The sequence below is a fragment of the Citrus clementina genome, unplaced genomic scaffold (assembly GCF_000493195.1).
Source record: "Citrus clementina cultivar Clemenules unplaced genomic scaffold, Citrus_clementina_v1.0 scaffold_9, whole genome shotgun sequence".
Classification (NCBI taxonomy): domain Eukaryota; kingdom Viridiplantae; phylum Streptophyta; class Magnoliopsida; order Sapindales; family Rutaceae; genus Citrus; species Citrus x clementina.
Window position 1 is genome coordinate 28,081,556 of NW_006261964.1, and position 13,843 is coordinate 28,095,398.

The 13,843-nt window shown below is 30.9% G+C and overlaps 2 protein-coding genes across 2 annotated transcripts; one reads left to right on the plus strand and one right to left on the minus strand.

Moving 5' to 3' along the window:
- Positions 1–210: 210 nt before the first annotated feature.
- On the minus strand, positions 211–2,816 carry LOC18031352 (alpha-L-fucosidase 1). Its single transcript, XM_006421721.2, has 3 exons — positions 2,050–2,816; positions 1,704–1,943; positions 211–1,055 (listed from the first exon to the last, which is right to left on the minus strand). Exons 1-3 carry the CDS (start codon positions 2,592–2,594, stop codon positions 362–364), a joined length of 1,479 nt encoding a protein of 492 aa, XP_006421784.1. The 5' UTR covers positions 2,595–2,816; the 3' UTR covers positions 211–361.
- An 8,720-nt stretch (positions 2,817–11,536) lies between these two features.
- Positions 11,537–12,978, plus strand: LOC18033226 (3-ketoacyl-CoA synthase 5). Its single transcript, XM_024189840.1, has one exon. The coding sequence runs from the start codon at positions 11,559–11,561 to the stop codon at positions 12,957–12,959; it is 1,401 nt and encodes a 466-aa protein (XP_024045608.1). The 5' UTR covers positions 11,537–11,558; the 3' UTR covers positions 12,960–12,978.
- Positions 12,979–13,843: the final 865 nt, after the last annotated feature.

Here is a 13,843-nt window from a genome sequence, read left to right on the forward strand (position 1 = left end):
GAATAAAGAATTCAAAAACTGCATGGTTTATTTTGGATATAAGTTTTGGAATATAAATTTAACTTTTACAATTTGTCAGTTTTGCATGTGTCAATTTTTTTTGGCTTGGCCACTTCATTATCATATTATTATTACGAAAAAAAAAAAAATTACTCCCAAGGCATTTCGGGAGAGAAACGAGTACTACTAATGTAATTGCAACATCGGAAATTTCAATTGCAGTTATGCTTTATCACTTTATGCTTTTTGTGAACTTTTTATTACATAAGACAAACAGATCATATAACATCAGAACATGGGCGTGGCCCTCCAGCACATGCAAACAGAAGAGAAAAAGGTTCATGTAGAAGCCACACGTGATTCAAGTTAATGACTGCCGATTTGGGTGCCAATAAGGGTCAAAATGCAAGCCAATTGAAGAAATTAAAGGCACTGCCCTCGATTCCTTTATTTTGATCCTCACAACGTGCCCATCTATCACTCCATTTTCAAGCCTGTGAAGTTTCTTGTGCCCCACTGTGGTTCCTTCTGCCACTAACTTACCATCCACAAAAATTTCATGCCGTTTGATTCTTTGACCAAGCCCAATTGCCTCTTGAATCCTGATCACATTGAATCTCAGCCCTTCATCCGCTGCCCTAATTTCAATCCAGTGGTCATCACTTATTCCATCACCATCTCTTGGAGCCCAATATGTCCGCAGATGATCATCATCTAGCACATTTTCGGGTCCAAAGCCACCACCTTTGCCTGCTCTTTGGCTACTAGCTTTCACAAAGCAATTTTCAGCTAAATTTTTAGAAAATATTGTGTCGATTGCTGTTCCAAATTCTCTCAGTCTCTGAACATCAGTTTCGGATATCAGCCCGGTTGTATTGGGCGGCACATTGAGCAGCATCACACAATTTCTTCCCACCGAGTTATAGTAAATCTCAAGAAGCTCACTCAATTTCTTGGGTGTTTCGGATTTATGCCAAAACCACCCCTTTCTAATTGAAACGTCACATTCTGCTGGCAACCAATCTGTCCCTTTCGCATCGCCAGTGCTTAGATAGCTGCAAAATTATTAATAAAGCTGTTTAATTAGTTCCCAATCAGCTCAGCCGACCCGAAAAAGTGCTCATTTTTTTAACTTTTGTTTCACGTGCACACTCAACCAATTGAGATAACAACAAAAAATAAAGCCACTTTACGAATTTTCGCTTCTAGTGTTGACAATTGTAGTACATAGCCAATGAGGTATAGAAATTGTGATCCACTAATCAACCCGATGGTGGGTTCAAATAGAATTCATTAGTGGGATGTATATTTTTGTTCAAAGTATAGAATATGAGCATAATGTAATATTGTTTAGTATAGGACTCCAAATCTTACAATAGAAAATCTTATCCCTTTAAGTTTTTGTTTTTAATTCTCAACTAATAATAATATTACATTAAAACCAAGAGTGCCAGGAGCGAAAAATTTAAGAATATAACGTAACAAGAGAGAAGATTGTTAACTTATTTTTTGAGGAGTTTCGGATGATAATATTTGTTGAAAATTACTGTCAATATTTTACTATAAACCTTTTGAAACGCACCGATTTTGCTACTAATAATTCACAACCAAAAGCGATATGTAAACCACTATGTAAATTTCAATAGACACCGACACCACGCAAAAGTTCATGTGAAGACAATGGCTTTAATAGAAGCACTCACTCAACAATGCTTCCATTTCCGATTGACAGTGAAGTTCGATTTATCGTGGACCAGCAAGTGCTTCCGGCGAAGCCCTTTTCATTACCAACCCATCTAACGTCGGGACCGGCGTCGGAGAAAATGTTAATTGAGCTCTGCAGCTCCTTCACCATCGCAAACCAATCTGTAAAATAATATGACATGTTTGGCGCATTTGAACCTTTTGCTCCATCAAACCAAATCTCCCTCACATCCCCATATCTTTACAACAAAAAAAAAATAAAAAAAAATAATCATGTGTCAATTAAATTACATAACAACAAGTGAATTAATTAATTAACCATCTTTTTTTTTTAATGATACATACCTTGTGAGCAATTCTTGCAACTGAGCTAAATAATATTCATTGTATTGCAAGTCATGACCATATCTTGGATCATGGCGATCCCAGGGTGATAAATACAACCCCACATCGACTCCACGGGCTTTAGCCGCATTGACAAGCTCTTGCACGACGTCGCCGCGTCCATGTTTCCAGGGACTATGAGTCACAGAATGCTCAGTAAATTTCGAAGGCCAAAGGCAAAAACCATCGTGGTGTTTTGCTGTCAGAATCATCAGCGAAACCCCAGCTTCAGCCGCTGTGTTAACCCACTGGTTTGCATCTAGCCCCAAGGGATTGAATATCTCAGGATTTTCATTGCCGGTTCCCCATTCTGAGTCAGTGAATGTGTTCACTCCGAAATGAAGAAACATTATCAGCTCCCTTTGCTGCCATTTGAGTTGTGAAAATGAAGGAAGTGGTGACAGAGGCAATGGTGGTGTTGGTACTTGTTGGCGTTTTGAACTTGCTAAATTTGTGAGTTGAAACAATATTGTTATTAAGCACACAAAACAACATAGCTTCGGCATATTAATCCCCTGGGGTTATTGTTTTAAGCTGAATCTTCTTCTGGTTTGTCTATCTTATATGTTAATGAATGATTGAGAGAAACAAAAGAGATGGGTTTGAATGATAAGATAGGGGACCAAACAAAGAAGGGTGGTAGATTCTTTGAACGTAACCAAGCCAAAAGAGAAACAAAAGCTGACAATGCGTTATCTTTTGATTCGAATTTTGTTTGATTCTTTTCTTTTTTTGGTTTTTCAATTGTTTTGCTGTGGCGATGATTCACGAGTTGGCAATTAATTGTGTATTACCTCTAATAATCCCCTCAGGTTTTCGTGTGAAGTGCATAATATATATATTGTAAGTCAAGCGTTAGAAATGAAAATTTTAAGGGACGAGTAAAAAAAGTACCGTAGGAGTAAAACAAAACATTTGAAAATTTTTTCACGGAAGAATTAAAAAGCCAGCATTTTAGTTGCAATCAGTATCAATTTGGGCCGTCTATGGCATGGAGGAGCTGTAATAATTTTAACAAAAATAGTAAAAATATTTTAAAATAAAAATTAATTAATTTATAATAAATATAATTTTTAAACAACAGTTTTGATAAAAATAATACAGATATTTTATATTTTTAATTATATAAATGGTAAATCAAATCAACTTAAATTTATAATTAATAATTACTAAACACTTTAATATTATAACTTTTTAATTACAATTGTTCAATTTTAATATCAAACAGACCCTTCATATATATGGTTTCTAATTTCTATTAGAAGTTGAGTAATGCACACGCACACATCTGTCTGGGATTATCTTTCAAGAAATCAATATTTTAATAGATATCATATCTGTGGAATCTGTCTGAAGTAATAATATATTAAAGAAGAATAAGCCTTGCCTGTTCATTCCGTTAACAATATTCACCTTAATAGAAAGTCTACTTATTCAATCTGATCCCTTCTTTAGCTTATTTATTCAAATTATATATATTCTCAAACAGTTGCGTCATGCTTGAGGTTCTCGTTCCCAAGTTACTAATTTTACAATAATATCAGGGATTTGAATAGTTGAGTCTTAATTTGAATTAGAATTATTATGCATTATTTATTTATTAGATAGTGAATTTTATATGGTAAAATTAATATTCTACCATTCAATAACTGAATGGTACATCAGTTAAGACTTGATCATTGGAATTCTTAACATTATTCTTATTTTATATGTAAATAAATTATTGGAACAACAATATATGATTGAAGATTCTTTGTTAACTCACTCTAGTTTCAAATCTTAGACAACTGTCAAGATGAATTATATTTTACAAGTCCTATTGGGTTTTTTAAAATAATATTTTCAAACTAAATAAAAAAAATCCCAACAAAAACAAACAAAAAATTTGAACCAAATTCATATTTCACTGATGTAGCCAAGTTATATAGAAATGGAAGAGTGATGTTATACTTGCTTAGTTTATATTATAATTGATGCGTCACTTATAAAAATTTCATCATTTGTATTAAAAATGATAAATGCATTATCACTTGAGCCAATCATGTAGTGACATATCATTTGTCACATCAGTTGGGATACAATCTAAGTATCTTAAATAGGTAAGCATAGCATTTATAAAAAAGAAATTACAATAGTTAATTGTGCAATAAAGTACAATTTCTGAAGCAATTTTATTTTATTTTTGAAAGATAAAGCAATTTTATTTAGTTGCTTATCTAAATTCAAATTCTAAAAAGATACAAAGGTAAAAAACTAATCTAAGCTATTCATCCCTCTATCTTTTTTAGAAATAAACATAAAAGAAATTGATAAGAGGTTAACTAAGAAAACAAAGTCTGTTCAATTAGAATTTTTAAAAGATACTATCTTTGCTTTCACACTAGGACACTTGCTTATTTACAATAACTGTGTGTATACTTAAACAAAGAGTAATTCAGAGACATTGTTTTATTGTTCGTTGGTTCGTTGCTTTGCAAGGTAAAGAAGAAGGGGAAATTAGGTTTTGGTTTGGGTTGTTCGAGTTTAGATGGTTGGGTTGGAGAATTGAACCCAATTAAGTTCAAAACGTGATCTCAAACTAAATCAAACCAAAATTAATTTGGTTCGATTTGGTTTGAGTTCGCTTTTCAAATTTATTCATTTTGAAAATTTAGGTCTAAATTTTGTATTAGGTTCAATTCGGGTTACAATAGTTTATTTTTCCCACATCCGCTAGCAAACATCTAAAATTCCGAAAGTCTCAAATCCCAGCCCAAATCAATATAAAATAAAAGCAAATATCAACTACTAATCATCCTCAACATTTCAACAAGCCTTTTTAAAAAGTTTAAGCTTAATAAAACATAAAATAAATAAATAATGATTACAATAAAGCCACTAAGGTTACATCTCCAAATGACAAACATGATTAATAATCCATCTCCACCAACATATATCTAGATGACAAATATGTAAGTTTAATAATCTATCTTCACTAGCATAACACTCAAGACAACAGTTCTAGATCACTAATAATTAACCACCACCAATCGAGCATCAATGGATAAGTAATAATTGACATTGAGTTGAATCACTTAATATGCCTTAACAAGGTGTAATATTCTCAATATGACTATACGAGTACTACCATTCTGCACTCAATACGCCTAATAATGTGTAATCCCAATACTAGTATACTAGTACTACCTGATAACTCTATGAAATGAGAGTTATCATGATACTTTTATACTTGAATCATTATTACTTAGAGAGTAAATAATATGTTTTTATTGCATTTTAGTTTTATTTTGCATGAATAATCATTTTAGTTTATTTTTAACAAATTGCATTGTTTTAGAATAATTTTGTGTGCTTAGATTGTGTGCATAATTGTAGGTGATTGGAAGCTCAAATTTCAACGAAGGAATGCTATTGCAATAGGCTTGCAAAAGATGAAAAAGAACTTAGTTACAGAAGAATTGAAACAAATTTGGAACTATGCAATTGTTTTAGCCGTTGCTGTAGTAATGTTGCTGTAACAACCAATGCTGTAGCAATCCTAGAACAACGATAGAGAAAATTTTGCTTGAGATACTCAGAATATTGTGAGCCTTAGGCTTCAGTTTACCCTAATTTTCATTTATAAAAAGAGCACACATCATAAAGAAAATGAGGAGCCGTCACCCAAATGGAAAAACCAGAAAGAAACAAAAGAAAAACAGAATTTAAGAGAGAGATTGAGAGCTGCAGAAGAGGAGAATTTGCATAAATCAATCGGGAACTCAATCCTTCTTATTATTCTCTTATTTTATTGTTTATCTTTTAGTTATGAGGATGTGTTTGATGGCTGAAACTTTGTTCTTTATTTTTCTTTTCAAACCATGAACTAAATTTATTTGTGATTGAGTGATAAACAATCTTGATGGTTTATTGATTGAATATATGTGTTGTTGCATGTTTGCTATAACATTTTGTTTTGATAGTATTTATTTCTATTTATTATTTCGGTTGATCACCCATTTAATGATATTAGTTAAGAAAGAGTCACAAAAGTGCCTATCTTAGTGGAACATATCAGAGTAATACTTGGTTTTAGATTGAGTTTCCTAGGTTGAGTTTAACTCGAGTCCAAAAGGGTTATGCTTAATTTAAAATTAGTGATGAACTAGACATAGAGATTCACTTTGTAGGGTAATTAGAACTTAAGCGTGTAATGCTATATCTTATGTTGGCATAACAATTGATTACTATTAGGCTGCATATGGATATAAGATATCCAACATGCGACAACTGAGGATACATAAAGATTCTGCCCAATGCTGTAGCAGATACTGTAGCAACCGAGTCAAACATTAGAAAAATTGTCAAAATCATTAAGTGAGTTTAATCACTCAACTACTCATTTATTATTGATTGCATCTTTGTGTTTGATTTAAGATTTCATTTGTTGTATTTTTAATTAAGTTAGTTTATTAGTTTCTTTAATTATTTTATTTTAATTTAATTTAATCTAAACTACATTGTTAGAATTGTTGTAGCAAATCCAATAACATCAATCCCTGTGGAGACGATTTTGAATACTCATCATTATATTACTTGTTATGTACACTTACACATTGACACCAATAACATTAGAATTTATACCAACACTATCATTATGCACTATGATTTTGCCTAAATGTTTTAAGTAGCGTTTACATTTTAGATTGGAGTGGAAATCTTAAAATTGGGAGTGTGGAATAAGAGTGAGAGTAAGTTATTTACTTACACTGGAATAGAAGTATAGAATGGAGATTAGAATCCAATTTATTTGTTTATTTTGTCTTAAATTGTGAGTAAATAGTTTCAAATTATAATTTTACCCTTATTTAAAGAATTGTAGTTTTTAATTATAAAGTTAATAAACATATATTTGAAGAATAAATATTTACTTTATTATATTTGTAAATTTATAATAATTATTAATATTCTAAATTATATATATCATAATTTTTTATTAATTTTAATTTTAAATATGTAAATTAAAAATTATTGATAAGGGCAACATAAATGAAACATTTCTACTATTAACATAGTACAAAATTAATATTTTCTTAGAATAAACTATTTAATAATATTATTAATTATTAATATTAAATTAATATAATAATATTATATTTTCAAATAAAGATAGTATATAGTAATATTATTAATTCTCTATTAATATGATAATATTATTTTTAAGTAATTTTAACTTAGAATCGAACCAAATTTTTATTTAGTTAAATATAATAATATTATCTAAATAAATATAATATTATTTATTTTATTTTATTAAATATAATTATATTAAAAAATATAATATTATTTATTTTATTTAATATAATATAATTATATTAAATTTATTATTATATAAAATAATAAAATAATAATATTATTTAGTACAAAATTAATATTTTCTTAGAATAAAATATTTATTATAATTATTAATATTAAATAAATATAATACTATTATTTTTAAATAAATATTATAATATTATATTTTCAAATAAAATAGTATATAGTAATATTATTAATTTTTTATTAATATAATAATATTATTTTTAAGTAATTTTAACTTAGAATCAATGCAAATTATTATTTAGTTAAATATAATAATATTACATTTAATAAAAGGAGGGTAAAAATCCACTCCCACCTCCCCCCATGGGAGTCCCACTTTCACTCCCCACTCTAAAAGTAGGTGGAGTCCACGTAGTGAGATTCCTAATCCTCCCTTAAAATGTGCAAGTAAACACTAAAGTGGAAGAAATCTACACTTCTCACTTCCACTCTAGAAAGTAAACACAACATTAATTGATTCTTATTATTGATCCAATCAATTCTTATTCTTGCAACACAAAATCTTCATATTGGAGCACTTGGATGGTCGAGTTGTGTCGACTTACAAAGCTCTACATGAAACAAAAAAACCTTAAAGTAAAAAACTCTTAGAGTAAATAACAAAGTCCTAAAAATAAATAACTAAGTAATCATAAATATTCGTACCTTCTACAAGAGAATCCATAAACTCATTTTTCTCAACTAACGCCTAAAGGTTAGTTGTTGCATACATGAAAAGTGAAGATCGCAACCAATTTTGTGTTAATGTTAATGCTTCCACCATGTCAAGAGTCATAGAACTCTTATATTCATATACAACACAACCTCTCATACTAAAGATGAACTCAGATACAATAGTAGATATTGGAGTTGCAAGCACATCTCTTGCTATTTGCGATAAAATTAGGCGTTTTGAACTATTAACCTTCTACCAAAGCAAAATATCAAATGGAGCACCCAATCAACAGTGAATTAAGTGCTTGATACTCAACCGACTCCATCAAATAAAAGTTTAACTCATTTGACGATTCTATATGATCTCTAGTGACAACAACCATTTCCATATATTTTTTGAAGACTGAGTCCTCATATACCTCATATTCTTCATCCACAAAAGTTAGCCCACTACTAGCACTACCACCAATAGTTACACTTGAAAATGCACTTGGTTTTAAGTGCCGAGCACTGTAAGCTTCAAAAGGCCTAACCCAATCCGAATGCCACCCCTAATTGCAAGAATTAATTATGCCTTGCTTAATTAAGAAGAGTTGAGTGAGAATCCCCACAAAATGTCTAAGATGGCCACCAATGTTAAAAAATGGGCTTTCTGAAAATTGAGCCCATTAGCCTACTAATGGCTTAAGGCCTCAATTTGTTTGCCTCAACAGAGAACACCTTTCATATGCCTTAAGCAAAATTTCCTAGTATCCTTGCTTTCACTCTTAGTCTTGGGTCACCTAATTGTGATTCACAAGAGGTAATCTCTATCCTTTCTTTCACTCTTGGTCTTGGATCACCTAATTATGATTCACAAGAGCTAATCTCTATGTAGTGGAAAAAGATTTATACAGTTGAAGTTGAATTTAAAAGACATTGTTAATTTTCTCTTTTGTAGTGCAAGAATTGATAGTGCTTTGCTTGGGAACCGCCAACGTATGTCCAAGTTGAGCAATCTATGAAATATATTAAAAATGGGTACAATTTGATTTGTCTTTCTAAAGATGCAGCATCACTAATGTTGCCCAAAGGCTTGGCTAATACAAAGTCTCGTTGATACCCCAAATAGAGAACTGAAAGTTAACTTGCTAAACCAGGCTGCTGGAAAATGTGATGTGCAATTGCACCCTAATATATGGATCCTTCTATGTAACATGCCACACTTTTTTTTTTTAATTTTTGGGTTAATTACACTGCAATCCCTGTTTTATTCTAAAATTAAAAAAAAATCAGATAATCCTAAATTTTGACTCATTAGTCCTACTTATTTTGATTTTTTAAAACTTAAATCAAAAGGTGAGGATATTTTTTAATTATTAATTCACACACCCACCATCAAGTTTTAAAAAGAAAATTTACTCCATATACTTGCGTAAATGTCAAATACATTCTTGATAAGACTAATTTTTTATTTGTACTAAATAAATTAATTAAAATGATATAAAAAATGATTGAATTCTTTACATGCCCACTAGTTTCAACTCCATATCTCTAGCAAATAGCAACTAAATTCTATCATTAACTCAAAATTATTGAACATGAGATGTGAAAAAGGTTCTCAAATAAATGTGGAGTATGAAAAAGGTTCTCAAATAAGTGTGGAGTATAAAATGGCTTGACCTCCAAGTTCTTATTAAAAGCTTCTAAACTTATTCCTCAAGCTCATAGATATAAGAACAAACTACGAGCAAGTTGCCACCACCCCCCTCTCACTTTTAGATACGTTCTTATTAAACAATAAAAAAATTATTAATTGGTAAATAAATATAGTTTTATTGCATATTGAAATTATTTACTGTATATTGAATAAATATTATTAAAAAATATCAACAACAAATTAAGAACTAGAGATCAAATTCATACTCATATTTATTATAAAATATGGTTGTAATTAATACGTGGTTTTACTATATATTAAATTAATTAATTAATAAGAAAGAATATTAATTTAAATATAAGAATAAATCAATTTATCGGTGAAATTATCCAGGTCATTTGGCACGATATATTGTATTGCATTAGTTACATTGTATTACAGTGTGTGTCATTAAGGTGTATTAAACTATAATACAATATCATATTTGATGCAACATGAACTGTAGTATATGTAATAAAATTTTATATAATTGTTTAGATTACTATTAATTTTAAATTAATATTATTCAAATTTATTGATATTTAAGTATTTATTATTTGTTATAGTAAATATTTAAAAATAATTAATTTTTATATACCAATTATTATAATATAATTAAATAACATAATATTTTTATTTATATATATTATTTAAGTATTTATTATTAGTTATATTAAATTGTTAACTAATAATCAATTTTATATATAAATTACTATAATAGATTTAAACAATGTAATATTATGTTGTAATATTTTATTTTTATATAATATTTAAGTATTTATTATTAGTTATATTAGCTTATTAAATAATTATCAATTTTTACTTATTAAATGTTATAATATAATTAAGTAATACATTATTTAATTATATTTTTAATATAATTAAATTTTTAAATATTATTGAATACTAAATTGTAAATTGATGGACTTATGTGTCAATGTTTTAAACTTTGTTAGTTTTGTAATTTTGCAGCAAACAATAGGGAGTATAATATTAATAACCCAACACAAGCATCTTAACCATTACACTTGTTTTAAATTAAATCTAACGGTGGATTAGGAAAAGACAAAAGAGTGTGGTATGTTACTACAGTAGTAACATAGCTGCACCCCTCATATATATATATATATATATAGAACTGCAGCACCAAGAATTATCCTTAAATTTTTTCATTTTACGAGGAAAAACCGTCAAAGCAGGCAGGGTTGAAACTCTCTACACACCGTTCCATAACTTGGTCTCAACTAACTCTATTTATGTCAGTCAATAGTATTGGTAACTTACGCTCTCAAAATAGGCTTGAGCTTATGTCATAAAATTTATGATCTGTATTGCGAAGTCCAAATTTTATAGCAACTTATTAATTTCTCAGAGTCATCGTTGAAAATTTCCTTCCTCTGACAAATATAAAGAGTATGACTGACCATGCCTTGCTTTTAATGAGTATTTATTATCACCGGCATAGTTACCGAGTACCATCTGCCAAACACTGTTTACTGCGTTAATAACATGTGGTTCTCTGAATTAATCTTTATGTTTTATCAAATAACTGCATACTTTATCCATTTGCGTCAACTAAGTCCCTCATTCGTTTATTAGGGTTAATTGACATATTTGATACAAATAGATAAACTATTTCTTTGTTTACAAAAATATAAAAAGTTAGGGATTCCAATGTTATTGTCCGTACCCTTCACTTTCAACTCCATTTAAACCTTCTCAGAGACACTCCCTGACCCACTGCATGTCAGCATCTCTTCTCTCTAGCTTTGGCAATATGCTATCTGATCACTTGCATTCAACTCTTTATGAAACCCTAAAATTTCTATTTCTTATTCTTGTAACTGCCATTGAAGCATTCTTGATCCATCAACGCTTCAAACCCATTTGCCATTTCTTCTATTTCACTTGTCTTGCAATTATTTTGCTTCTCCAATTCTACCTTTCAAAGCCTTCAGTAACATACCTGGTGGACTTCTCATGTTACAAGCCACCATGCTTCTGCAGAGTCCCTTTCTCCTCATTTCTTGAAAACTCCTCATTGGTAGAAACTTTCGACAGCGAAAGCATGGCTTTCATGTCCAAAGTTCTCACTTGCTCAGGACAAAGTGAAGAGACTTATCTCCCTCCAGCATTACAATACATTCCTCCAAAAACCAATCAGCAAGAATCCATCAAAGAAGCTCAAATGGTCCTCTTCCCAGTCATCGAAAATCTCCTCTCCAAGGTTCAGATCTCACCTCAAGATATTGACATCCTCATAATAAACTGTAGTGGCTTTTGCCCTTCGCCCTCACTTTCATCCATTATCATCAATAAATACTCCATGAAGAGTGACATCAAGAACTTTAACCTCTCCGGCATGGGCTGCAGTGCAAGTGCACTTGCCATCGACATGGCTCAAGCCCTTCTCAAAACCCAAAAAGACTCCGATGCCCTTGTCCTCAGCACTGAAATATTATCCACCGGTTGGTACTCGGGTAACGAGAAGCCTAAGTTGCTCCTCAACTGCCTCTTCAGAATGGGCAGTGTAGCAGTTTTGTTAACAAACAAAAAACAAGCAAAAAGATCATCAAAATACAAAGTTGTTCGCACTGTGAGAACCAATAAAGCCTTTGATGACAAGGCTTATAATTCCGGAATGCGCGAAGAGGACTCTAATGGGAAACTTGGGGTAACACTCAACAGGGATTTGCTGCAAATCGCCGGAGAAACTCTTAGAGCAAATATAACAAGTTTGGGTTTTAAAATTTTGCCCTTTAGAGAGTTATTTTGGCTTGGTGTTTCAGTTATAAAGAAGGGGTTTATTAAAAATTCTTGTGATGTTTATGTGCCAAATTTTAAGGCCGCGGTGCAACATTTTTGCCTGCCGGTTTCGGGAAGGCCGGTGATTAGAGAGATAGCGAAGAATCTGAAGCTCGGGGAGAGGGACATTGAAGCTGCTCTGATGACATTGCACAGATTTGGAAACCAGTCATCTTCTTCATTGTGGTATGAGTTAGCTTACATGGAGGCTAAAGAGAGAGTGAAGAAAGGTGACAGAGTTTGGCTAATTGGAGCCGGGACTGGGAGCAAGTGCGGTAGCGTCGTTTTGCAGTGTTTGAGACCCATTGTTGGGGAATCTAACAAGGGCCCATGGGCTGGTTGTGTCGAAGAGTATCCAGTCATGAATTCATGATGCATCATCAAAGAAAGTTTCCATCTTGCTGTGGATTCATTGCTGCTGATTGCTTGTTTTCTTATAATTATTGTAGAGAAATACAATAAAATATTATTCATTTCATGAAAAGCTGGTATTATTTTTCAATAAATGGATATCTATTGTGTCTCTTTTGAATTGTTTAGAGTCCAGCTACGTTGCGGATCACTTACACAATTATTTGGTGGACACGTTAGATGATTAAAAAATGAACGAAATTTAAGAAAATTTAATCATCCAATAATATCCACGCTATAGAATTTAATACTCCTCAAATATTATAGTCACAATCAATTATTTATTTAAAGGGGTTATAAGAGAATAAGAACATGATAATCATATATCATATATTAATCCATGTAAGCTGTAGCTATTTTTCTTATTTTAGTAAAGAAAAAACACATTTTGTTTTTATCTATTTGTTGGATGGACAGGTCGCCCATGATAGGCTGACCCGATCCTACCCAAGTTTGGTAACTGCCAAGCAGTTACCCTACACGTTGATTTATGGGAGTTTAGAAGGAATTTTGATTTTTGTATCAGCTTCCCTAACCGTTGTTTAAATTAAAACAAAGTATAATATAGCATTTTAATCTATCGAAGGAAGAGACTTCTCCTATTTCTTCATTAATTTCTTTCAGATTCATATACAAAAGAACATAGAACAACCCATTAAAAAAAGGGCATTTACACTGTGGTATAGAGGAGAATTTCCATTTGTGATTTCTTTCCGACCATTGGCGTAATCCAACACTTGAATATTTTGCTGCTTAATTTCTTGGAAAAAGGTATAGCTTCTTGAATTCCTTTTATTTTTCCTTCATTGGTATCAAAGCTTTCTATTGTGTTGGATTCGTGCATAT

Bases quoted from the DNA above. Each gene is read 5' to 3' on its own strand.
- LOC18031352 (XM_006421721.2), bottom strand. From the start codon at position 2,594: ATGCCGAAGCTATGTTGTTTTGTGTGCTTAATAACAATATTGTTTCAA. The intron at 1,944-2,049 runs GTATGTATCATT...TTTGTTGTAAAG, and splicing joins TTGCAAGAATTGCTCACAAG to ATATGGGGATGTGAGGGAGA. The intron at 1,056-1,703 runs GTGAGTGCTTCT...ATAATTTTGCAG, and splicing joins GGAAATGGAAGCATTGTTGA to CTATCTAAGCACTGGCGATG.
- LOC18033226 (XM_024189840.1), top strand. From the start codon at position 11,559: ATGCTATCTGATCACTTGCATTCAACTCTTTATGAAACCCTAAAATTT.